This window comes from Erinaceus europaeus, chromosome 1, assembly GCF_950295315.1.
Source record: "Erinaceus europaeus chromosome 1, mEriEur2.1, whole genome shotgun sequence".
Classification (NCBI taxonomy): Eukaryota; Metazoa; Chordata; class Mammalia; order Eulipotyphla; family Erinaceidae; genus Erinaceus; species Erinaceus europaeus.
Window position 1 is genome coordinate 105058709 of NC_080162.1, and position 27633 is coordinate 105086341.

The following is a 27633-nucleotide window of genomic DNA, read 5'->3' on the forward strand; positions in this document are numbered from 1 at the left end:
AGTAGGATGGGTCTCTGGGGAAGCTGAGCTCCAGGACACATTGGTGGTGTCTTCAATCCAGGGAAGTCTGGCCGGCATCCTGATGATACCTGGAACCTGGTGACTGAAAAGAGAGTTAACATACAAAGCCAAACAAATTGTTGAGCAATCATGGACCCAAAGCTTGGAAAAGTGGAGAGGAAGTATTAGGGAGGTACTCACTGCAAACTCTAGTATACTTCTGCTTTCTTACTTTGGTGCCATACTCCAAACTCAGTCAATTTCTGCTTTGTGTTTCTACTTCTTTTTTTTTTTTTTTACAAGCATAACATTCCCCAGATTCCCATTTAGCAATACAACCCCCACCATTTCATTCATCATTTTTCATGGACCTGTATTCTCCCCACCCACCCACCCACCCACCCCAGAGTCTTTTACTTTGGTGTAATACTCCAATTCCATTTTAGGTTCGACTTGTGTTTTCTTTTCTAATCTTGTTTTTCAACTTCGGCCTGAGAGTGAGATCATCCCATATTCATCCTTCAGCATTAAATTTGTATATGGCTCTGGGTAGTATATTCATTTTGATGATGTTAATTTTTCCAACCCATGAACATGGAATATCTTTCCACTTTTCTGTGTCTTTTTCTATTTCCTTGAATTCATAATTGTCAGTATACAAGTCTTTCACTTCTTTTGTTAGGTTTATTCCTAGATATTTTATTGTTTTTGTTGCTATAGTAAAAAGAATTGATTTCTGGTTTCATCTTTTTAGTGTTTGCATAGAGGAATACTGCTGACTGCTGTTTGTTAATTTTGTAGCCTGATACCTTACTGTATTGCCTGATGACTTCCAAAAGCTTTTTGCCGGGTTCTTTAGGTTTTTCTATGTATACTATCACGTCATCTGCAAATAAGGAGAGTTTGACTTCTTCTCTTCCAATCTGTATCCCTTTAATTCCTTGCTCCTGCCTGATTGCTATGGCAAGAACTTCCAACACTATGTTGAATAGTAATGGTGATAGAGGGCAGCCCTGTCTTGTACCTGATCTGAGGGGAAATGCTTCCAGTTTTTCACCATTGAGTATGATGTTGGCTGTAGGTTTGCTATATATAGACTCCACTATCTTCAGGAATTTTCCATCTATTCCCATTTTTTGTAGTGTTTTGATCATAAAGGGATGTTGTATTTTGTCAAAGGCTTTCTCTGCATCAATTGATATGACCATGTGATTTTTGGTCTTGCTTTTATTGATGTGGTGGATCAAGTTGATTGATTTACGTATGTTAAACCAACCTTGCATGCCTGGGATAACCCCACTTGTTCATGATGAACAATCTTTTTAATGTACTGCTGTATCCGGTTGGCTAGATTTGTGTTCAATATTTTAGCATCTGTGTTCATCAGAGATACTGTTCTGTAGTTTTCTTTTTGGGTTGTGTCCCTGTCTGCTTTTGGTATCAGAGTGATGTTAGCTTCATATAAGCTGAAAGGGAGTATTCCAGTGTCTTCAATCTTCTGGAAGACTTTTAAAAGTAGAGGTATTAGTTCTTCTTTGAAGGTTTTGTAGAATTCATTTGTAAAACCATCTGGCCCAGGACTTTTATTCCTTGGAAGGTTTTTGATAACTGTTTCAATTTCATTAGCTGTGATCGGCCTGTTCATATTACCTAGTTCCTCTTTATTTAATTTTGGAAGTTTGTAGGTATCTAGGAAATCATCCATTTCTTCCAGGTTCTCTAGCTTGGTGGCATATAGTTGTTCATAGAAGAAAATTTCTTGGAGAGGTGAAAAGAAAATTGATCATATAGTGTCAATTATGAAATGCCTTCATCCTATTTGGGGTTGGCATAGAAAGAGGGAAATGGATATTATAAACCGTGAAACAGTTTCTGCCTTTTATTTCTTTTGGCATAATACACTTTCACTGCAGTCATTTGGAGGTGTACTGCCTGCCCGATACTTAGAACTTTCCATAGGTAGAACTACAAGTTACTGTACTACAAGTAATACATTGCTACTCTAGGAAAGAGCTTTGAGGGCTATTTAGGTGAGCACCTGCTTTGCTTTGTTTGACCCAGGTTTGAGCCAGACTTCCTTGCCGTTGGGAGGCTTTGCTACAGTGGTGTCTTGCTTCCTTCCCTCTCTGTCTCTGTCTGAAAAAGTCCTGATCAGTGAAGCCCTGTGAGAAGTAAACAAGCAAATAGAAACAATAAATAAGAGAAAATAGGACTGATAAAAATTATTATTTATTTACTTATTTTTTAACTTTATTGCCTCCAGGGTTATTTCTGGGGCTTAGTACCTGCACTACAAATCCACTGCTCCTGGTGGACATTTTTTCTATTTTGTTGTTGTTGCACAGGTGAGAGAGAAATTGACAGAGGAGGGGTAGAGAGGAAAGATAAATACCTGCAGACCTGTTTCACCATTTGTGAGGTGACCCCACCCCCCTCACCCCCCCCACCTCCCGAAGATGGGGAGTTTGTAGCTCGAACAGGGATCCTTGCTTGGGCCTTGTACTTCACACTATCTGTGCTTAACCTGATGCACTACTGCCTGGCCCCCCATAACATTATCAACCATGAGAAAATTTTAACTTTTGTACTACAGAAGACTGGCTTTATTTTTATTTTTTTTTATTTTTATTTTTTTATTTAAGAAAGGATTAATTAACAAAACCGTAGGGTAGGAGGGGTACAACTCCACACAATTCCCACCGCCCAATCTCCATATCCCACCCCCTCCCCCGATAGCTTTCCCATTCTCTATCCCTCTGGGAGCATGGACCCAGGGTCATTGTGGGTTGCAGAAGGTAGAAGGTCTGGCTTCTGTAATTGCTTCCCTGCTGAACATGGGCGTTGACTGGTCAGTCCATACTCCCAGTCTGCCTCTCTCTTTCCCTAGTAAGGTGTGTCTCTGGGGAAGCTGAGCTCCAGGACATATTGGTGGAGTCTTCAATCCAGGGAAGTCTGGCCGGTATCCTGATGACACCTGGAACCTGGTGACTGAAAAGAGAGTTAACATGCAAAGCCAAACAAATTGTTGAGCAATCATGGACCCAAAGCTTGGAAAAGTGGAGAGGAAGTATTAGGGAGGTACTCACTGCAAACTCTAGTGTACTTCTGCTTTCTTACTTTGGTGCCATACTCCAAACTCAGTCAATTTCTGCTTTGCGTTTCTACTTCTTTTTTTTTTTTTTTTTTACATGCATAACATTCCCCAGATTCCCATTTAACAATAAAACCCCCACTATTTCATTCATCATTTTTCATGGACCTGTATTCTCCCCACCCACCCACCCACCCCAGAGTCTTTTACTTTGATGTAATACTCCAATTCCATTTCAGGTTCGACTTGTGTTTTCTTTTCTAATCTTGTTTTTCAATTTCGGCCTGAGAGTGAGATCATCCCATATTCATCCTTCTGTTTCTGACTTATTTCACTCAACATGATTTTTTCAAGGTTCATCCAAGATCGGCTGAAAACGGTGAAGTCACCATTTTTTTACAGCTGAGTAGTATTCCATTGTGTATATATACCACAACTTGCTCTAGACTGGCTTTATTTTTAATTAATTAATTTAAAAAATTTTTGTGTTATCTTTATTTATTTGCATAGAGACAGTCAGAAATTGAGACAGAAGGAGAGGAAGAGACACCTGCAGCCCTGCTTTACTCACATAGCTTTCCCCCTGCAGGTGGGGACTGGGGGCTTGAACTTGGGATCTTGTGCATTGTAACCTGTACATTCAACCAGGTGCACCACCACCTGGAACTTAAAAGACTGGGTTTAAAGGGTTAACCATGATACTGTGATTATTAGTTATAGGTTATTCTTCTTTTTAAAAAACATTTTTTTAGATTTATTTTCTAGTATTTATTTGTTTACTATTTATTCCCTTTTGTTGCTCTTGTTGTTATTGATGCCATTTGTTGTTGGATAGGATGGAGACAGGAGGAGAAGACAGAGAAGAGGAGAGAAAGATAGACACCTGCAGACCTGCTTCACCTCTTGTGAGGCAATTCCCCTGCAGGTGGGGAGCCAGGGTCTCGAACCGGGATTCTTAAGCCAGTTCTTGCGCTTTGCACCATCTGCACTTAACCTGCTGCGCTACGCCCGACTCCTTTAAGTTATTCTTCTAAGATGTCAACTTAAACCCTTAACTTTTTTTTTTTTAAGTACATGCTAACTCTTCTGAATAAATAGCAAGCAGATGTACCCAAATTAGGTCCAAAATACTTAACTTAAAATTTTAATTAAAAAAGTTAAAAATGTGGGCTGGGGGGAGTTAATATAGTAGTTATGCAAATGCTCATGCTTGAGGCTTCATGGTCCTGGGTTCAATCTCCAGTACCACCATAAATTATAACTGAGCAGTTTTCTAGTATCTCATTAAAATAAATAAATAAATTTTTAAAAGTTAAAATATTTACCTCTATAGAGAAATAATGGTAGGTACCAGTATGTTTACTACTTTAAATTTCAATAATTTGGTATATGTACTATACCAAATGACCAGTTGAATATTGAACTAAAACAGTTTTTGAGATATTCTACATTTTGATTTAAGAAGGTATTATTTATTATGTGAACATGTTCTAAAAATATTTTTGTCAGTAATTCAGGAAAAAATATTAAAACCAAAGATCAATTATTTTTTTTAGCCTTTTGTTCAGTATACCTTATTCAAAATACGCCAGAAAACTTGTTAATAATTATTGACATTTTCTTCTTGGATAGGCTCGCACATCTTGGAATAAAGAGTCCACAGACATTCGTTACCGTAGACTTCAACATTTACTTGAGAAAAGCAATATTTACTCCAAATTTTTACTGACTAAGATGGAGCAGCAACAATTAGAGGTATGTGAATGTCACTGATTATACCCAATATCTTTTAAAAAATTAAACATATTTATTGAGGTGTACATTACTATCGTATGCATATTATAAGTTTAGAGCTTGATGAGTTTTGGCCTAAGTACCTGCATAATCAAGATAAAGAACATATTTCCATCATATAAGCAATCTGGCAGCTTCTCTTAACTTCATTATCTTTCAGATCCTTCGCCACTTCACTGACTGCTCAGTCCTCTTGTAGATATCTGCTTGACTGACTTTATTATTATCAAGACGTGGTTTAAATATTTTTCATCAATGAAGTCTTGCCCTTACAGCTTTTAAATAAAGTTGCTACTTGACCCCTCTTACTCTCACTTCTATCCAGATACTTTTTCCTTTGTTGAAATTTTTCATTTAACACTTTTTAATATTTATTTATTCCCTTTTGTTGACCTTGTTTTATTGTTGTAGTTATTATTGTTGTTGTTATTAATGTCATCATTGTTGGATAGAATAGAGAGAAATGGAAAGGAGGGGATACAGAGAGGGGTAGAGAAAGCCAGACACCTGCAGTCCTGCTTCACCGCTTGTGAAGCCACTCCCCTGCAGGTCAGAAGCTGGTGACTCAAACCAGGATCCTTATGCCTTTCCTTGAGCTTTGTGTTACCCGCGCTTAACCTGCTGTGCTACTGTCCGTCTCCCATACTGAAACTCTTTTAAAACTTATGGTAAGTGACACAGATGCCAAAAAACCTATCAATGAAAAAACCTTTTATTTATATCTTTTTAAAGATTTTATTTATTTATTAATGAGAAAGATAGGAGAGAGAAAGAACCAGACATCACTCTGGTACATGTGCTGCTGCAGATTAAACTCTGGACCTCATGTTTGAGAATCCAGTGCTTTTTCCCACTATGTCAACTCCTGGAACTCACCTTTTTTTTTAATATTTATTTATTCATTTTCCCTTTGTTTTTGCCCTTGTTGTTTTATTGTTGTTGTTATTGATGTCTTCGTTGTTGGATAGGACAGAGAAATGGAGAGAGGAGGGGGAGAGAAAGATAGACACCTGCAGACCTGCTTCACTGCCTGTGAAGCGACTCCCTTGCAGGTGGGGAGCCGGGGTCTTGAACCGGGATTCTTACGCCACTCCTTGTGCTTTGTGCCACCTGCGCTTAACCCGCTGCGCTACCATCCGACTCCCTTCTCTCCCCCCCTCCCCCAGGGTTATTGCTGGGGCTGGGTGCCTGCATCACGAATCCACTGTTCCTGGCAGCCATCTTTTTCCATTTTTGTTGTTGTTCTTTTCCTCTCTTATTTGATAGGACTAAAAGAAATTGAGAGGGAAGCCCTGGTTCAGTCTTCCACACCATGTCTGCCAGAGCTGAGCAGTGTTCTGGTTTAAGAAAGAAAAAGACAGGGAGAGGAAAGAGAGACACCTACAGACCTGCTTCACTGCTTGTGAAGCTTCACCCCTGCAGGTGGGGAGTGTGGGCTCCAACCGAGGTCCTTGTACTTTGTAGCATGTTTTCTCAACTAGGTGTACCACTGCTTGGGCCCCCAAAAACCTCTTTAATTTTTTTTTAAATGTTTTTAAATTGTTTTATATTTTATTTATTCCCTTTTGTTGTTCTTGTTTTATTATTATTATTATTGTTGTTACTGATGCCATTTGTTGTTGGATAGGACAGAGAGAAATGGAAAGAGAGGGGAGAGAAAGTTAGACACCTGCAGACCTGCTTCACTGCTTGTGAAGCAACTCCCCTGGAGGTGGGAAGCCGGGGACTCGAACCAGGATACTTACCAGTGGTCATTGTGTTTTGTGCCACCTCCGCGTAACCCTCTGGGCCACCACCCGACTCCCTAAAATTTTATATTATCATAATTGAATAGAGACAGCCAGAAATTGAGAGGGAAGGGGTGATAGGTGAAAAAGACAGAGACACCTGCAGCACTGCTTCACCGCTTGTGAATCTCTCCTCTGCAGGTGGGGACCTTGGGCTTGAACCCAGGTACTTGTGCATGGTAACATTTGCACTTAAACAGGTGTGTGCTACCACCTGCCCCCCCAAGAGAATTCTTTTTTTCTTTTTTGCCTCCAGGGTTATTGCTGTGGCTCAGTGCCTGCACTACGAATCCACTACTCTTGGAAGCTATTTTGTTGCCCTTGTTTATCGTTGTTGTTATTATTATTGTTATTGTTGTTGTCGTTGGATAGGACAGAGAAATTGAGAAAGGAGGGGCAGACAGAGGGGGAAGAGAGACACCTGCAGACCAGCTTCACTGCAGGTGGGGAGCCGGGGACTTGAACTCTGGGAACCTTAGACCAGTCCTTGTGTTTTGCACCATGTGTGCTTAACCTTCTGGTACTGCCCTGCTCCAGGGAATACTTTTAAAAATACTTTATTATTGGAGCCTGGTTAAGCACACACTATAGAGTGCAAGGACCCAGGTTCAAGCCCCTGGTCCCCACCTGCAGGGGAAAAGCTTCACAAGTGGTGAAGCAGGGCTGCAGGTGTCTTTCTCTTCCTCTCTCTCAATTTCTCTCTGTCAAATAATAAATAATTACATATATTTAGTATATATTTAATTATTATTTTAGATAGAAGCAGATATTGAGAGGAAAGTACAAGCTAAGGAGGCAGAGATAGATACCTGCAGCTCTGCTTCACTATTAGTGAAACTTTCCCCTGCAGGTGGGGCCTGGGGATTTGAATACTGGTCCTTGTGCTTGGTAATATGTGCACTTGACCAGGTGCTCAAGCCTGGCCCCTTTTTCCTAATGTTAATAGGTTCTTCATTGTGAACATAGTTATTTGAGATGTTTGTTTTAGGAGCTGGGTGTGGTGCATCAGGTTGAATGCACATATAACTAACTATAGGCAAGGACCAGTGTTCAAGTCCCCAAACAGGGAGAAGCTTCATGAACAGTAAAGCTGTGCTGTGGGTGTCTCCTTATGTCTCTTCCTACCCTCTCAATTTCTTTCTGTCCTATCGAATAATAAAAAATGAAATTTAAAAATGAAGTTAAGAAAAGATATATGGGGTGGAAGTAGATAGCATAATGGTTATGCAAATAGATTCTTGCCTGAGGCTCCAAAGTCCCAGGTTCAATCCCCTGTACCACCATAAACTAGTGTTGAGCTTTGCTCTTGTAGAAAAAGTGCTTTATAATTTGCTTTTTCGGGGCTGGGTGGCGGCACACCAGGTTGAGCGCACATGTTGCAATGCGTAAGGACCTGAATTTGAGGCCCCAGTCCCCACCTGTAGGGGGAAAGCTTTGCAAGTGGTGAAGCAGAGTTGCAGGTGTCTCTCTACCACCCCATTCCCTCTCAATTTCTGGCTGTCTCTGTCCAATAAATAAAGATATTAAAAAAAATAATAATTTGCCTTTTCCACTTCTGACTGAAAGAAAAATTCTTTACAGGAACAGAAGAAGAAAGAAAAGTTGGAGAGAAAAAAAGAATCTTTAAAAGCTACTAAGGTAATATATATACATAGAGAAAGATGCAGTATTTTATGAAATTTACTATTGAAGAATTTTGTTCATATTGTCTATAGATCATTCAGTTTTTAAAAATACTTATTCCCTTTTGTTGCCCTTGTTGCATTTTTATTGTTGTAGTTATTATTGTTGTTGTTGATGTTGTCATTGTTGCATAGGACAGAGAGAAATGGAGAAAGGAGGTGAAGACAGAGAGACGGAGAGGAAGATAGACACCTGCAGACCTGCTTCACACTCGTGAAGCGACACCCCTGCAGGTGGGGAGCTGGGGTCTTGAACCGGAATTCTTACGCTGGTCCTTGCATTTTGCGCCATGTGCACTTAACCCTCTGTGCTACCGCCTGACCCCCTACTGTCTTTTTTTTTTTAAGTTTTCTTTTATTGATTTTTTTATTTTTTTATATATTTTTCCTTTTGCTCTTATTTTTTTTATTGTTGTAGTTATTGTTGTTATTGACGTCGTACCCCTACATTATCCATTTTTTGAAAGTGATTCTGTGAATTGAATCTGTCTTTGAATATTATTATTATTATTTTGGAAATATTTATTTTTTATTTTGTATTTATTTATTTATTCCCTTTTGTTGCCCTTGTTTTTCTTTTATTGTTGTAGTTATTATTGTTGTTGATGTCATTGTTGTTGGATAGGACAGAGAGAAATGGAGAGAGGAGAGGAAGCAACTCCCCTGCAGGTGGGGAGCTGGGGGCTCAAACCTGGATCCTTACGTTAGTCCTTGCACTTTGCGCCACATGCGCTTAACCCGCTGCGCTACCACCCAACTCCCTTTTTAAATTTTTTTAACTAGAACATTGCTCAGCTCTGGCTTATGTTGGTGTGGGGGACTGAACCTGAGACTTGGCGAGGCTTCAGGTATGACAGTCTCTTTGCGTAATCATTATGCTATCTACCCCTGCCATTATTATTATTATTATTATTATTTAAAAAAACTCATGCCTGAAGCATCACAAGTCCCGGTTTTTTTTTGCTTTTTTTTAACTATTTGTTAGAACAGAGAAATTTAGAGAGAAGAGGGACTTAGGGAGGAAGAGAGATACCTGCTGACCTGCTTTGCCACTTGTGAAGCTTCTGCACTGCGAGTGAAGACGGGGGACTTAAACCCCGGTCCATGTGCACTGTAATATGTGTACTTAACCAGGTGTACCACCATCATGATGCATTTACAGAATATGAACTTGGTAGTTTCAAAATAAAACTATGTTTAATTTTGAAGTTTTTCCTAAATGAAAAAAAAAATTAAGAGGATAGGCAATTTTTTTTTTTTTTTTTTTTTTTTTTTTTTTTTTTAGTACCAGAATGGTGAAGCTCAGCTCTGGTTTATGGTGGTGTGGAAGATTAAACCTGGGACTTTGGAGCCTCAGGCATGAAAGTGTTTTTTGCATACCCAATGTGCTATTTATCCCCAGCCTGAAAACAGGCAAAATGTAGACAAGCACAAAAGATAAAAATTACGGGTGTTCAGCTTCAAGGAATGTTTATTTAATCTTAGTGCCTTTTATTATATAATATCATAGACACCTTCAGAAAAAGTAATAATCTAAATTCTTGTTTTGCAGGGTAAAAATTCCATTGATGCGAGTGAAGAGAATCCAGGTAAAATGTCCCATGTTCAATTTTTAAAGAATATATATTTAGGGGGCCTGGCATGACACCCCTTGTTAAGTGCACAAGGAACTGTAGTGGTGATGCTTCATAAGCATGGAGCAGGTCTGTAGATGTCTATCTTTCTTTCTCTTTCTTTGTACCAGTACACACTCAGCTCTGGCTTATGGTGGCACTGGGGATTGAACCTGAGGATCCTCAGGCATGAGGCACAAGGCATAACCATTATGCCATCTTCCCAGTCTATTTTCTCCCTCTCTTTTCTCTCCATCTCAATTTCTGTCTGTCTGGTTATATAAAAAAATGGAGGAAAAAAAGAGATAAAAATGGCTTCTGGGAGCAGTGGATTTGTAGTGCTGGCACTGAGCCCCAGTGATAACCCTGGAGACCAAAGAACATGTATTTATACTTTTTTTAATTTTTACCAGAACACTGCTCAGCTCTGACTTATGGTGGTGTGGGAAATTGAACCTGGAACTTTGGATCCTCAGGCATGAGAGTCTCTTTGTATAACCATTATGCTATCTATACCTGCCCCACTTTTATTTATTTATTTATTTTTTATAACCACCTCAGCTTTGGCTTTTGCTGGTGTGGCGTATTGAACCTGGGACTTTGGAGTCTCAGGCATAAGAGTCTGTTTGCGTAACATAATTTTATCTTTGTATAGGTATGAAAAAGAAAAGAGGAAGAGAAGATGAGTCATACAATATTTCAGAAGTCATGTCAAAAGAGGTAAAAATGAAGCGGAAGGACACATAGTTTATTTGTTTTAATAATTTTTTTTTTTTTTTAGCCAGAGCACTGCTCAGCTCTGGTTTATAGTCTTCTTCTAGCGTTTGCCGTGGTTTATAGTGGTATGGGGGATCAAACCTGGGACTTTGGAGCCTCAGGCATGAGAATCTTTTTGCATAACCCTTATGTTATCTACCCCTACCCAAGGACACATATTTTATAGTGAGTAAAACATTTTTTGGTTTTGAACCACAGTCAGACTGTATTGCTGTTACTTGTCTTTTCAGCTTGTTGAATGTTCTAGGGAAGATGATGACAATGTGTGTGTGTGTGTGTGTGTGTGTGTGTGTGTGTGTGTGTGTGTGTGTGTGCTTGTGTGTATTTGCTTGCTGGGACTTCTACACCCTGACTTTCAGATCAAAAGCTTGTTGAATGTTCTAGGGAAGATGATGATACCGCACACGCGCGTGTGCGTGTATGTGGTGTATGTGTTTGCTTGCTGGGACTTCTCCACCCTGACTTTTTCAGATTGAAAGAGAGGTAGACAAAGGGAGGGGGGAAAGGCCACCCTTTCATAGTAGTGAATTCATAGTAGTGAATCTTTCTGGCTACCTAAATGCAGTGCGATCTGTGCTTAAGCCTGGGTTTCACACATTGCAAAGCATGTCCCTTCCCAGGTGAGCTTTTTGCTGATTTACCATTCTTTTCTGCCCTTTTTTTTTTTTAAAGCTATCTTAATTATTTTGGATAGAGAAGAAAGGAAGAGATAGGAAGGCAAAACACCTGCTGTACTCTTTTACCAATTGTGAAACTACCCCCTGCAGATGGGGACCAGGAGCATAAACCTGTGTCCATCAGCATTGTAATATGTGTGCTCAATCAGATTTACTACCTTCTGGCCCTCCATAGTTTTTTCTTTTTTTTTTTTTTCCCTCCAGGGTTATTGTTGGGGCTCAGTGCCTGCACTGAATCCACTGCTCCTGTAGGCCATTTTTCCCATTTTGTTGTCCTTGCTATCCTTGTCGTTGTTGTTATTATTGTCAGTGTTGCTGTTGTTGGGTGGGACAGAGAGAAACCCTCTGCGCTACCGCCCAATTCCCCACTGTTTTTTCTTTAACATCTATTCATTTTAAAAATTACTTATTTAGAGAGGAAGCATAGCAATGCATGAAGAGTGCCAAGATAACACTGAGGAAACTTCTGATGTGTACTAATGAAAAAGTTGACTTAAAGTAGTAAAGTCACACATGTGTGATACTTCAGGCAACAGCAGGAAAAATAAATTGCTTACTGGTGTTGGTATTCTCCTTCCCTTCTGTAGACAAACAGGGTAGAGAGAGTGAAATAGACTGTGGTAAATAGAAAATATAAATATAAGTTAAATATAAATATAATATAAATATAATTAAATATAAATAGAACTTCCTCCAGTGTAGTCGGGACCGGGCTCAAACCTGGGTGGCAAAGTAGTACACTATCCAAGTGAGCTATTCTGCCTGCCCTTTTGTCTTATTATTATTTTTAATATTTTATTATTTATTTTCTTTTTTGTTGCCCTTGTTTTTTTTCATTGTTGTGGTTATTATTTTGTTAATTGATGATGTTGTTGCCAGATAGGACAGAGAGAAATGGAGAGAGGAGGGGAAGACAGAAGGGGAGAGAAAGACACCTGCAGACCTTCTTCACTGCTTATGAAGCGACTCCCCTACAGGTGGGGACCCAGGGCCTCGAATTAGGATCCTTGTGCTTTACATGGCTTTAAGCCATGTGCGCTTAATCCTCCGCACTACCACTTGATCCCCTTGTCTTATTTCTTAGAGGCTGACAGAGGGAGAGAGACAGACACACTTGCAGTACTATTCTACTTATTGTGAAGTTTATCTTCTGTAGGTAGGCACTGGGGACTTTGAACCCAAGTCCTCTCAATGCATGATAACATGTTCTCTCTATTGGGTGAATTTTAACTTGGAAAATTCAGAAGTAAATACTTTTTATATGTTTGTGACTAGTACATAATTTAGTAAGTCACTATGGTTTTAATTTTGACTGAGATACACCAAATTATGGTCTGTTTTAATTATCTTGACAGTTTTTCCCCATTTCCTGGCCACAAGTCAGAATAGAATGAATGAATGTTGGATTAAATAAATGAATGAACCTCACATTGTTTATTTTTGTTTTCTCAATTTTCTAGGAAATTTTGTCTGTGGCTAAAAGGAATAAAAGGGAGAATGAGGTAAGAGATTAAATTCGAAAATTGTTTACTTTTTAAAAAAATATTTATTCCCTTTTGTTGCCCTTGTTTATTGTTGTAGTTATTGTTGATTATGTTGTTGCTGGATAGGACAGAGAGAAATCGAGAGAGGAGGAGAAGACAGAGGAGGAAAGATAGACACCTGCAGAACTGCTTCACCACTTGTGAAGCAACTGCCCTGCAGGTAGGGAGCCGGGGGCTTGAACCAAGATCCTTATGCCAGTCCTTGCACTTTGTGCCACCTGCACTTAACCCGCTCTGTTACTGCCCATCTCCCAAAAATCATTTACTTTTATGGTCCTCAGCTTTTACTTTTTAACCACTAATGTGTACTTTGTCCAGTTACTTATCCTATTTCTTAACCATTATAAAACATGTATTAAATTTAGGTGTTTAGTTATGTTTTTAATGTATAAATATAAAATGATTATAGTCAAAGTGTGTGTGTGTGTGTGTGTGTGTGTTGTGTTCCACAGCTTATGGAACCCAAGAGGAAATCATATTTCTGGTTTTAAAAGTTTGATTTGAGGGGGCCAGGTGGTAGCTCAGGGGTTAAGCGTACGTGGTGCAAAGCACAAAGATTGGTGTAAGGATCCCAGTTCAAGTCTCTAGCTCCCCACCTCTGGGGTGGAGGGTTGCTTCACAAGTGGTGAAGAAGGCCTGCAGGTGTCTGTCTTTTCCTCCCCCTCTCTGTCGTCGTCCCCCCCCCCCCAGTTTCTCTCTCTCCTATCCAGCAATAGCAATGACAATAATAACGACAACAAGGTCAACAAAATGGGAAAAATAGCCTCCAGGAACAGTGGATTCATAGCGCAGGCACGGAGCCCCAGAGATAACCCTGGAGGCAAAAAAAAAAAAGTTGATTTGAATCTACCCCACTTTTTAGGAAGAAGGGTTCCTTGTTACTTGAGATGTCAAGCCTGCGTAGGGACCCAGAAGTACTATAATGTAAAAATGTTCATTAATGGATATGAATTAACTAATTTTCCTTGGCAAATGTGCAAAGAAATATTCAGTGTATACTACTCAGCAGTGAAAACAACAAACCAAATAACATTAAACTCAACATAAATGAACTACTACTGGTCTTGTTAACTAAAAGAGTAAAATATTTAAAAAATTGCATTTTTAAAAAAATCACTTTACTGGGGAAATGTTGATTTGCAAGCATACATTTCCACATATCCCCAAAACAAGTGTTAGCATACCTTACCTTCCACCAAACCATCTTCCTTCTCTCTCATATAGTATCGGATGCCCAACTTTAGTCCCCTCTTCCCCAACCTCTTCTGAATCCTGGATCTGTTATGATAGACCACAATGGTGAATCATATTATTGAGAAGATAAGAAAATATGAAAGGGGGAATAAATCTTTTTTTTTTAATTCCCTTTTGTTGCCCTTGTAGTTATTATTGTTGTTGATGTCATTGTTGTTGGATAGAACAGAGAGAAATTGGAGAGAGGAGGGGAAGACAGAGATGGGGAGAGAAAGACAGACAGACACCGGCAGACCTGCTTCACCACCTGTGAAGCGACTCCCCTGCAGGTGGGGAGCCGGGGGCTCAAACCAGGATCCTTACCAGTCCTTGCGCTTTGTGCCATGTGTGCTTAACCCATTAGGCTACGGGCTAAGTGGGGGGATAAATCTTACGTTCACTTTAAAAGTGTCTTCTGTAACCTGTAAGGGTCTTTTCAGAAGTGTCATGCACTCTGGTCCTTTATATTTGTTGGGGAATGAAAATGAGTCTTTTCAACGAATGGTTTTATTTCTCCTTGCATTATGTCTTATAGACTTGTAAATTTTGATTAGTTTATTCTGGTACTTTTTTCTTCATAGGATGAAAACTCCTCTTCTAATCTCTGTGTAGAAGATCTTCAGAAAAACAAAGATTCAAACAGTATAATTAAAGATAGATTATCTCAAACTATGAGGCAGAATACTAAATTCTTTTTTGATCCCATTCGGAAATGTAATGGACAGCCAGTACCCTTTCAACAACCAAAACACTTCACAGGAGGAGTTATGCGATGGTACCAAGTGGAAGGCATGGAATGGCTTAGGGTAATTAATTCTTATTTATAATTCAAAATGCTGGTTAATTTATATAGTGCCTATAAAATACAATGTGATGTACTACATTAGTTTTTTTTTTAAGATTTTATTTATTGATAGATTGATTAGAAAGGAGGAAAGAAAGAAAGAACTAGACGTCACTCTGGTATTTGTGCTGCCGGAGATTGAACTCAGAACCTTCTGCTTGAGAGTCCAACACTATTCATGGTGCCATCTCCTAGACCACTACTATATAAGTTTTTTTTTCCATGTTTCACTATTATGTAAAACAAACATTTGGTTATAATTACTTTCCAGTTTGCTTATTCAAAATAAATATATTCAGAAGTGAAATTATCTTAGAGGCAGCTAACATTTTTTTTTTTTTTTCTGCTTCACCACTTGTGAAGCAACCCCCCTGCAGGTGGGGAGCCGGGGGCTTGAACCGGGATCCTTACGCTGGTCCTTGCGTTTTGCGCCATGTGTGCTTAACCTGCTGCCCTACCGTCTGACTCCCACAGCTAACATTCTTATGACTTTGATAAGTGACTTCCTACAAAAGGTTATTCCATACAATTAGTATGTCAGTCTCATGATTGTCATCTTTGGATAAAAATGAAAGAGAAACTAATTTAATAGGTGTTTCAATCAGAATTTAAAAGCTGTGTGTGTTGTTTTGTTCAGATGCTTTGGGAAAATGGAATTAATGGCATTTTAGCAGATGAGATGGGATTGGGAAAGACGGTTCAGTGCATTGCTACAATTGCATTGATGATTCAGAGAGGAGTACCTGGACCTTTTCTTGTTTGTGGCCCATTGTCTACACTTCCAAACTGGATGGCTGAATTCCAGCGATTTACACCAGAAGTAAGGCCTTTTGTTGTTCCTGTTTTATTAAATACATTAGTTAAGATACTTTGTTTTGTCGCCCTAATTAACTTTAAGATTTTTTACTATAATTGAATTCTGTGTAAATGCTTTTGTAAATGTAAAAACATTTGATGGATGTATTTTCAGTCTGAGCAATACCTGCTTTGAATTTAAAGAAAATGATAATTTAAGATATATTGCCAAAAAATATCCCTGGAAGTTTTTTCATGCATTGGTTAATTCCATTCATCCAAGACATGCTTGGCTGCAATTTCTTAATGTTTTATTCTTCCACTTTGTGTGCTGTCTTAGCCACATCCTTGTCATGTTATGTATATCTTAAGTAGCTGTGTCATCTCTGTTGCCTTAGCCTTGATTTGATTTTCTGTCTTTTTAAAATTTATTTGTAATATATATTTTTAAATACTTTATTTAGTTATTTTGGCTTCAGGGTTATTGCTGGGGCTGGGTGTCTGCACTCCGAATCCACTGCTCCTGGAGGCCATCTTTCTCTTTTTGTTGCCCTTATTGTTATTGTTGCCACTGCTGTTGTTGTTGTTGTTGTTGCCTAGGAGAGAGAGAAATTGAGAGAGATGGGGAAGACAGGAAGAAAGATAGACACCTGCAGACCTACTTCGCCCTGTAGGTGGGGAGCCAGGGCCTCGAACCTGGATTCTTGTGCCGAACCTTGCGCTTTGCACCATGTGCACTTAACCCGCTGCCTGGCCCCCAATTTTCTGCCTTTTTAATTCTCATGTAACAACAATAACTTACAATATTAACAATAATTTACTACAATTGATGAAATTATTTTGTTGTTAGAAGAATGTGGAACTAAACTCGTTACTTTTTTTCCTTTTGGAAATGGTTAACTGCATATTTTATAAATTATTAGTATTTACATCTTCTTCTAAAGTTCATTATAAATTGATGTTTTTTTAAATTTTTATTTATTCCTTTTTGTTGCCCTTGTTTTTATTATTGTAGTTATTATTGTTGTTGTTGTTAGATAGGACAGAGAGAAATGGAGAGAGGAGAGGAAGACAGAGAGAGAAAGATAGACAGCTGCAGACCTGCTTCACCGCTTGTGAAGCGTCTCCCCTGCAGGTGAGGAGCCAGGGGCTCGAACCAGGATCCTTACACTGGTCCTTGTGCTTTGCACCACGTGTGCTTAACCCGCTGTGCTACCGCCCGACTCCCAAATTGATGTTTTTTATTTCTTTATTGAGGAATTAATGGTTTACAGTCAAAAGTAAAACAAAATACAATGGCTTGTACATATGTAACATTTCTCAGTTTCCCACATAACAATGCAAACAACAGTAAGTCCTCTGTCTTCTGGAATCTAAACCCTCACCCCAGTCTTTTACTTTGGTGCAATACAAATACACCAACTTTTTTTTTTAAGATTCCTACTATGTTATATCATGGAACACAAGAAGAACGTCGAAAATTGGTAAAGCATATTCACAAACGAAAAGGGACCCTGCAGATTCATCCTGTGGTAATCACTTCATTTGAAATAGCCATGAGAGACCGAAATGCATTACAGGTACAATTGGTTTTTATTGGAGTTTTTTTTTTTTTTTTTTAATACCAGAGCTCTATTCAGCTTTGGCTTATGATAGTATGGGGGATTGAACCTGAGACCTTGGAGCCTCAGGCATGAGAATCTCTTGCTTAACTGTTTTGCTATCTCCCTCACCCTAGATTCTTTGTAATCTCCATATATATAATAATTTTTATTATGCACAATACTTTCCTCTTTTGCAATTGTATTTATTGGAAATCGAGAGGATGCGGGCTTCACCACTTCCAAGTATTCCCCCTGCAGCTGGGGATTGGGGGCTCAAACTGAGGTCCTTGTGCTTTGTAATATGTGCACTCAACCAGGAGCACCACCACCCAGTCCCTCATCCCCAACACTTTCGTTTAAGTAGTATTTGCTTAATTTTTCTGATGGAAGTAGTAGGTTGTATTGTACTTACGCATTTAAGAATGCTATAGGTTTATATTAATAGTAGATTGAGATGAAGGTTGTTTTTGTCTGACCATTAGCAATTCAGCATGTAACCATATCATTTTGTGTTAGAATCAACTATACATAGACCTGATCATTGAGTTGTTACAAATATGTCTGATTTGTGGCTTAATTATATAGAATATGTTTATTCAATTTCAATCATAAATATAGTATAAGAACAAGTTATTTTTAGGCTGATATGCTTATTGTATAGTATTCTGTATCTATTTTTATGTTATAGCTGCTTGCTAATACCTAGTTATTATATATTGGGTTGTTAGAAAAGTAATTAGATAATTTTTCTGTATTTTTTGAGTACCAGATTCTGTCATGACTTTCTGACAAACACAATAATTAGAAAGTTAATCTCCCTGGGAGTCGGGCAGTAGTGCAGCGGGTTAAGCACAGGTGGCGCAAAGCTCAAGGACCGGCATAAGGATCTCGGTTTAAGCCCCCGACTCCCCACCTGCAGGGGAGTCAAGTCACCATCTTTCTCTCCCCCTCTCTGTCTTCCTCTCTCTCCATTTCTCTCGGTCCTGTCCAACAAAAACATCAATAACAATAATAACAACAATAAAACAAGGGCAACGAAATGGAATGAATAAATAAGTAAATATTTTTTTAAAAGACTATCCTGAGGGCTCTCTCAAGTCCCAGGTTCAATCCCCCGCACCACCATAAGCCAGAGCTGAGCAGTGCTCTGGTTTAAAAAAGAAAAAAGAAAGTTAATCTCCCCAATGCCTTGATCAGTTTGTTTTTTTTTGGTGTTTTGAACTTTTTCTCATACTTTTCCCATTTCACATGAATTTATTCTTTCTCTGAACAACTTTTACTTGTGTCCTGATTTAACTCTGTAATATAATTTGCAGTTCAGGAGTCAAACAAAGATTTTGAATATGTATCGCATCCAAGCCAGCAAATTAGCTTACCTGGATAGCACTTCTGCTTTGTCATGCCCATGAACCATGTTTGACCTGTTCCCACCACATTAAAGCAAGTTTCCATGTTCTCACTTTTTTTTTTTTTTTTAACACATCAGAGCACTGCTCACCTCTAATTTATGGTGGTACAGGGACTTGAACTTTGGACTTAGGAGCCTCAGGCATGAGAGTCTGTGACAAAGAAAAGTATCAAAAGTTTCTTTAAAATAATAGTGGTTTTAGGAAAAAGTAGTTTCCAACACTTAATCAGGTACTTGTATTTCTACCTGAAAACTTTTGTTGTTGTGTTAATTATCTTGTTATATACATGGATAACTTATAAATAGGTTTTATTTATTTATTTATTTTCCCTTTTGTTGCCCTTGTTTTTTATTGTTGTAGTAGTTATTATTGTTGTTGTTACTGATGTCATCATTGTTAGATAGGACAGAGAAATGGAGAGAGGAGGGGAAGACAGAGGAGGAGAGAAAGAGAGACACCTGCAGACCTTCACTGCTTGTGAAGCAACTCCCCTGCAGGTGGGGAGGCGGGGGCTCGAATAAATAGGTGGTTTATTTTTTTTAAAGATTTTATTTATTTATTTATTAATGAGAAAGATAGGAGAGAGAAAGAACCAGACGTCACTCTGGCACATGTGCTGCCGGGGATCGAACTCAGGACCTCATGCTTGAGAGTCCAAAGCTTTATCACTGCGCCACCTCCCGGACCACAGAATAAATAGGTTTTAAAGTATTTTTTTAATGACAGAGATACAGAGAGAAAGACCAGAGCACTGTTCAGCTCTGGCTTATGGTGGTGCTGGGAATTGAACATGGCTTGGAACCTCAGGCATGAGTCTTTTGTTGACTAGTATGCTGTCTCCCAGATCCTATAGACAAGTCTCTATACTTTTAATCTTTTAGCTCCTGTTTGTTCTAATATGAAAATTCTTCTGATTTTGTTTTCTATCCAGCCATAGTGAACTTAATAAGTCTCCTTTAGTTGTTTCCATTTTTTTAAATGTTCCTCCTCATTAAACTCCTCCAAGGATTCTATCTTTAGGATTGATGGGTTGGGCATGAAGTCCTTTCTTCTTGAGTAGCAGCAGAAGTAACTTGAATCTGCTTGCTAATTACTTTCTTGCCACATCTGTTCCATTGCTTGTTTTTTTTCTTTTCTTTTGCCTATTTATTTATTTATTTATTTTTTAAATTTATTTCTTTATTGGGGAATTAATGTTTTACATTCAACAGTAAATACAATAGTTTGTACATGCATAACATTCCCCAGATTCCCATTTAACAATACAACCCCCACTATGTCATTCATCATCTTTCATGGACCTGTATTCTCCCCACCCACCCTGCCTATTTATTTTTAAGTGAAATTTCTTTTATTCATTTTCTTTAAGAGTTTTATTTGAGACAGTGGATGTATGTGTTTTATTTCGGAAAGTCATGACATTTTTCTACATTCTATGCAAAAAAATACATCATAACTTTTCCGGCAATGTGTGCGTGCGCGCGCGCGCACACACACACACACACACACACACACACACACACACACACACACACACACACACACGTGTACTGTTCAGCTCTGGTTTATAATGGTGCCAGGGATGGAACCTGGAATGCCAACCTCATACGTGAAAGTCTTTTGAGTGACCACTGTATATCTCCCCAGCTTGGTGTTTTGTTGTTGTTGTTTGGCATTTAAAGGTAGCCATTTTATACTATGAAATTATTCAGGTTGTCTGGTTTACTGCATTTTCAGGAAAAACGTTCTTCTAAATTTTCTTGCTAAATAAGTTGTATGCTAAAAATTATTATTATTATTATTGTTATTTTTATTCCCTTTTGTTGCCCTTGTTGTTTTATTGTTGTAGTTATTATTGTTGTTGTCGTTGTTGGATAGGACAGAGAGAAATGGAGAGAGGAGGGGAAGACAGAGAGGAGGAGAGAAAGATAGACACCTGCAGACCTGCTTCACCGCCTGTGAAGCCACTCCCCTGCAGGTGGGGAGCCGGGGTTCGAACCGGGATCCTTATGCCGGTCCTTGTGCTTTGCGCCACCTGCGCTCAACCCGCTGCGCTACAGCCCAACTCCCTAAAAATTATTTTTATCTTATGAATAAAGTAAAATTTAAAAAAATATTTTTTATATGATTTATTTTCCCTTTTGTTGCCCTTTTTAAATTGTTGTTGTAGTTATTGTTCTTGTTATTGATGTCGTCATTGTTGGATAGGACAGAGAGAAACAGAGAGAGGAAGGGAAGACGGGGGGAGAGAAAAATAGATGCCTGCAGACCTGCACCACTGCTTGTGAAGCGACGCTCCTGCAGGTGGGGAGCCGGGGGCTCAAACCAGGATACAATATTGCAGATGTTTCCCATATTTGCCAGGTCTGTTACATAAAGAGAATTACATGTGTTATGACGCTTATAGTGGGGTCTACATACCCAGAAAGCGTTTATTCTTTTGCATTTTCACTCAGTAGAAAAATAGAACTGTTAAGTTTCTAATCTTATGCAAAATGACTTTTCTGCCTGAGACTCCAGAGTCCCAAATTCAATCTCCCATACCACCATAAGCCGGAGTTGAACAGTGCTCTAGTGTGCCTTCACTGTCTCTGTCTCTCTCTCTGACTAAAATAAAGCAAATAAGTATGTATATATTATTATTGCATCCAAGTAAAAGACTCGGGTGGGTGGGACGGTTTTGGGCCTGGAACATGATGGCAGAGGAGGACCTACAGGGGGTTGACTTATGTGGAAAACTGAAAAGTGTTACACTTGTCCAAACTACTGTATTTTACTGTTGAGTCTAAACCACTACAAACCATTACTCCCCCAATAAAGAAAAAATACATAGGGGCCTGGGTTAAGCCTTCATAGTACGAAGCACAAGGACCAGTGCAAGGATCCTGGTTTGAGCCCCAGCTCCCCATCTGCAAGGAGACTGCTTCACAAGCACTGAGGCAGGTCTATAGTTGTCTTTCTCTCCCCTTCTCTATTTTCCCCTCTTCTCTCAACTTTTCTCTGTCCTATGCAAAAAAAAAGAAAAAAGAGAAATAGCCGTGGTCTGGGAGGTGGCACAGTGGATACAGCATTAGGCTCTCAAGCATGAGGTCCTGAGTTCAGTCCCCGGCAGCACATGTACCAGAGTAATATCTGATTCTTTCTCCTCTTATCTTTCTCATGAATAAATAAATAAAATATTTTTTAAAAAGCCACTGGAGCAGTGGATTTGTAGTACAGGTACCAAACCCCAGTGATAACCCTGGAGACAAAAAAAAAAGTATATATTAAAAAATAATAGGTTGGGGGAGTCGGGTGGTAGCACAGCGGGTTAAGTGCATGTGGCACAAAACGCAAGGACCAGTATAAGGATCCTGGTTCGAGCCCCAGCTCCCCCCCTGCAGGGGAGTCGCTTCACAGGCGGTGAAGCAGGTCTGCAGGTGTCTGTCTCTCTCTCCTTCTCTCTGTCTTCCTCTCCTCTCTCCATTTCTCTCTGCCCTATCCAACAACAAGAATAACTACAACAATAAAACAATAAGGGCAACAAAAGGGAATAAATAAATAAATAAAAATAATAGGTTGGATGAGGATAGATAGCATAATGCTTATTTAAAGAGACTAATGACTAAGGCTTTAATGTCCTGGGTTCATTCCCCATAAGCCAGAGCTGATCAATGCTCTGGTTAAAAATAAGAAGAAAGAAGTTTTTAAATATCCATATCTTATTTTAAAAATTGTTTAAAGTTACCTTTATTTATTTATTGAAGAGACAGCCAGAAATCAAGAGGGAAGGGGGAGGTAGGAAGAGAGACAGAGACACCTGCAGCATTATTTTACCACTTGCAAAGCTTCTTTCCACATGCACTCAACGAGGTACACCACCACCTGGCCCCAGAAATTTAAAATATCCTCATTAGAATTTTGTGAAAGTAACTGAAGAACTTAATGTGAAGATATAAATTACTAGAATGACTCCAGACAAAAGGAAGGAGCAATAAATAGGCCATTAACTGTTAGGAAATTCATAACACCATCAGATTTAAAATAGTGTTACTCTCAGATGTAAACTGCAAGAATGAAAACACTAGTGCTATTTATGTTTCAGAGCATATGGAACTATTAAACGTTCAATTCCTACAACTTTTTTTATTATTATTATTCCTATTGTTGCCCTTGTTTTATTGTTGTTGTTCTTGAAGTCGTTGTTGGATAGGACAGAGAGAAATGGAGAGAGGAGGGGAAGACAGAGAGGGGGAGAGAAAGACACCTGCAGACCTGCTTCACCATCTGTGAAGTGACTCCCCTACAGGTGGGGAGCTGGGGGCTCAAACCGGATTCTTATGCTAGTCCATTAACACTTTGTGCCATGTGTGCTTAACCTGCTGCACTACCGCCTGATTCCCAATTCCTACAACTTTTAATACAATTGTAAACATTAGAAAGGGAAAATATAGTTACTGAGGAAACAGGAAAGAAATTTTTAAATACACATTAGCAAGTGCACTTTAATTATTTCGGTCTAGTGAGATCTGTTTTAGAAAGAAATGTGAGCCCATTATTAATTTTTTTCCAATTATTTTCTAGCATTGCTATTGGAAGTACTTAATAGTAGATGAAGGACACAGGATTAAGAATATGAAGTGCCGTTTAATCAGGGAGTTAAAACGGTTCAATGCAGATAACAAACTTCTTTTGACTGGAACTCCCTTGCAAAACAATTTATCAGAACTTTGGTCACTACTAAACTTTTTATTGCCAGATGTATTTGATGACTTGAAAAGGTAGGTAAGCTAGGTATTTTCTATACTTTTCTTACCTTAACATTGTTAAAAATTCCTTCTATATAGATAGATTTTTTAGTGATTTGGCAAGTTCTTTGATATTTAGTGTGTGTTGTACTGTTTTGTATGTATGTGGAGCCAGGACCTCATGGATGCTCTGTTTCACTGCTCTGGGACCAATTTTCTTACTCACACAGAAAGGGACACCATAGCACTGGGAGTCAGGGTACTGCCATGTGGTGACAGGACTGGTACCTGGGCCACACAACACATGGCAAGGCACAGCCTCATCTGCTGAATATCAGTCTTATACATGTTTAGGGATGAAACTGGGAGCCCCAGGTGTACAAGCCATGTACTCTACCAGTTGAACTATTTTCCTGGCCAATTAATGTTTTATATTAATACTGTATTTTACTTCTGCTTAAAAAATGTTGTCCCAAGACCAGTTTGTCACTGGGGTACATTTATTAAAAGGACAAGATTCCCAGATCCTATGTAAAGGTACTGAGATCATACCTGTGAATATATGTGTATAAAACATGTTTTGTGTGGTTTTAACTTGATTATACTTGGATTAGGTACGGCTTAAACACTGGCACATTTCCAGATTGGCTTTACTGCCAGTATGGTCTTAGTGTAGACTATGAAGTAATGATTATACTTAATTCCTCTTTTTAAAAAATATTTATTTTTGAGAGAGAATGGAAGGGATTCTCAGGATCAAACTGGGAACCTCATGCCTAAAAGTCCTGAGCCTCATAATTGCTCATTTGAACTTTTTTTTTTCCATTGGGAATAACAAAGGAGATGTAGTAGATACCATTGCCAAAATGTAGGTATGTGTTGAGTTATTAGTGCTAATAGTGCAGGAGGTGGCACAGTGCCTACAGCAGTGGACTTAAAAGCATGAGGTAGGTCCCGAGTTTGATCCCTGGAAACTAACTGCATGTACCAGAGTTGATGTTCTGGTTCTCTCTGTGTGTCTCTTCCTCTTTTACTCTCTCTTATTAATAAATAATCCTTTAATAAAACTACAAAGTTTTAACAAAATTGGTGGTATTCTTATATCTAAAGAGAGAGATTATATATGTTTTTTTGTTTGCACATTTCATTCAGATATTTCAGAAAATATTTACCTTAATGTTTAGTGATAATACAATGTAAGGTTGTTAATGTATTTACAAATCAGAAAAATAGTCCCTTCATAATGCACAGGCTAACATACAGTTAAAAATATAAAACATACATCATTTAGTACAATTTATTTGATAAGTTGTAATCATTTTTTCTCTTCTAGCTTTGAGTCTTGGTTTGATATCACTAGCCTTTCTGAAACTGCTGAAGATATTATTGCAAAAGAAAGAGAACAGAATGTATTGCATATGTTGCACCAGGTTTTTACTTTTTTTTTCTTATTATTACTATACACTTAATAGAATAAAAAAGAACCCTAGAGATTACCTGTCCAACTCTTTGCTGCAAATTTTGGAAAATAAAGCCCCTCTAAATTTCAGCTTACTTTCTGCCCTTTCCTCCTTACCAGAGGTCATATTGCTTTTAATTGAACCCAAGTGTTTTTTTGAAATTCTGCCTGTAACCCTTTCCCTCCCCCCCCCCTTTGTTTTTGTTCTTCCGGCCAGACCCAGTGATGTGTGATTTCACTACTCTCAGGCCAACCTTTTCCTTAAGAAAGAGAAGGAACTACAGAGAGGAAGAGTGGCTTGGGAAGATGGTGTGGTGGATAAAATACTCAGTCATGAGGTCCCAAGTTTAATTCTTGGCATTGTATATGCCAGAGTGGTGACTTAGTTCTTCCTCTTTCTATCTCTATCTGTATCTCTCTCTCATTAATAAATAAAAATAAATCTTAGAAAAAGTATGGAGGGGAAGAGACATTTCAGCATCAGAGCTCTATCCAGGTACCTCGTTATTCCCATGTGGTGGTGTTGAGGTTCAGACTTGTTCTATATTTGTGGAATATTTAAGTCCAGAACTCTAAATATGTAGAATTAATTTTTATTGTAAAAATAGTGCTGTAAGGGAGATTAAATGAATTTCAGTTTGGATTTTCTTTTTTTTTTGTTTGTTTGGGTTTTCTTTTTAGGAAAAGTTGATAATGGTATAATTATTCCTTCATATGTATATGTGGTAATTAATTTTTATCACACAGATAATGGAGAGGTAATTTTAAGCCTGAATTTTCAGAATTTACAGAAAGAAACTTTAATGTTCTAAAACCTGGGTTATAACCCTAGAAAGTACTGACACCCCTTTGAACTTTTAAAAAATATTCAACATATATTAAGTTTGAAAAGTTTGAGATAGTATGGCTAAATACTAGTAGTCCCGTTGGAAACATACTTTATCTTTTGATAATATATGCTACTTAAAAGTATTTTTATGGAAAAAAAGTCATAAGGGGTGTATAGAGCGTACTCCCTAAAAACACAGTCATGTTTTAATGTTCTTTTATTTACATTTGAATTTTAGATTCTAACGCCTTTCTTACTGAGAAGACTAAAATCTGACGTTGCTCTTGAAGTTCCTCCCAAACGAGAAGTAATTGTTTATGCACCTCTTTCAAAGAAACAAGAGATCTTTTATACAGCCATTGTAAACCGAACTATTGCAGATATGTTTGGATCCAGTGAGGTAGAGTTTGAATTTGAAATATACTGTAAATTGCAATTAGTATAGAAAATTTCATGGTTGATTTCAGTCTTAGGGGCCATTACCTGGTTTTAGAAGTTACTAAGAGTTAATTTCTTTCTAAATTTTTGTTGTCATTAGGGCTTTATCGCTCCAGGTTGGCTTTTAGATAGAAAAGAGTCAGAGTGACAGAGGGGAAAATAATAGTGCTGTATTAGCTTCCAGTGAAGAGGGAGCTAGACTCAAACCTGGGTTGTAGGTATGGCAAATGAGGTGCTCTAAGTGACCTGTACCTTGCTGTTCCTGAGAGTTAATTTCTTCTTTTATCTTATTTATAAAAAGGAAACACTGACAAAACCATAGGATAAGAGGGGTACAACTCCACACAATTCCCACCACCAGAACTCCGCATCCCATCCCGTACCCTGATAGCTTTCCTATTCTTTAACCTTCTGGGAGTATGGACCCAAGGTCACTGTGGGAAGCAAGGTGGAAGGTCTGGCTTTTGGAGAGTTAATTTCTAACAGATGGGAGGTGTAATGGCCAATAGAAGTGGCCAATAGCAAACTTATCTCCTAGAAATTTTGTCATAATATGCAAGTGATTTATCTTTGGATTGAAGTGATAGGTAATACATTGATTGCTTTATAGTTATAGGTATGCCTGTGAGAATTTTTATTTTTTAAAAGATTTTTATTTATTTATGAGAAAGATAGGATGAGAGAGAAAGAACCAGACATCACTCTGGCACATGTGCTGCTGGGGATCAAACTCAGGACCTCATGCTTGAGAGTCCAAAGCTTTACCACTGCACCACCTCCTGGACCATGAGAATTTTTAAATATTTTATTTATTTATTATTAGAGACAGAGAAATTGAGAGGGGAGGAGGACATAGAGAGGGAGAGAGACAGACACCTGCAGCCATGCTTCACCACCCATGAAGCTTTGCCCCCGCAGGTGGGGACCAAGGTTTGAACCCGGGTACTTCTGCACCATAGTGTGTGCGCTTAACCAGATGCGCCACCGCTTGGTGCCCCATGAGAATTTTTTATTCCTTTCCCAAATTAATTCTAGTCATGCTATCTGTGATTAGACTTGGAAATACATTTGAATAAGCACACCTCAGTTTGAGAATACCTGTATGAAAGACTTGCCAACTATTTCAATTACACCACATACATACATAGTCCTTCTACAGTTACTAGTAGCCAAAAACAATCTACCAGAATACCTTTGTTAATCATTCACCATGTTGTAAGCAATGGACCCAGGATCATTATGGGGTGCAGAAGATGGGAGGTCTTGCTTCTGTGACTGCTTCTCCACTGGACATGGGTGTTAGCAGGTCGATTCATATTCCCAGCCTGTT

General features: G+C 38.6%; 1 protein-coding gene and 1 long non-coding RNA gene across 3 annotated transcripts in view; one reads left to right on the top strand and one right to left on the bottom strand.

The window, feature by feature from the left end:
- The window catches only part of LOC132538952 (uncharacterized), a 310731-nt gene that overhangs the window by 221435 nt on the left and 61663 nt on the right, over positions 1-27633 (bottom strand). The gene's annotated exons all lie outside the window — the stretch shown is intronic.
- HELLS (helicase, lymphoid specific) overlaps positions 1-27633 on the top strand; it is a 50258-nt gene that overhangs the window by 11100 nt on the left and 11525 nt on the right. Inside the window, exons 3-13 of one of the 2 annotated variants that reach the window (XM_007535622.3) lie at positions 4724-4846; positions 8254-8310; positions 9907-9943; positions 10623-10687; positions 12882-12923; positions 14780-15004; positions 15680-15862; positions 17274-17417; positions 23414-23610; positions 24911-25007; positions 26104-26265. In XM_007535622.3, coding sequence (XP_007535684.3) covers positions 4724-4846; positions 8254-8310; positions 9907-9943; positions 10623-10687; positions 12882-12923; positions 14780-15004; positions 15680-15862; positions 17274-17417; positions 23414-23610; positions 24911-25007; positions 26104-26265 — 1332 coding nt within the window. The remainder of the gene's footprint in view (positions 1-4723; positions 4847-8253; positions 8311-9906; positions 9944-10622; positions 10688-12881; positions 12924-14779; positions 15005-15679; positions 15863-17273; positions 17418-23413; positions 23611-24910; positions 25008-26103; positions 26266-27633) is intronic. The other variant, XM_060192188.1, reaches the window with a different exon arrangement.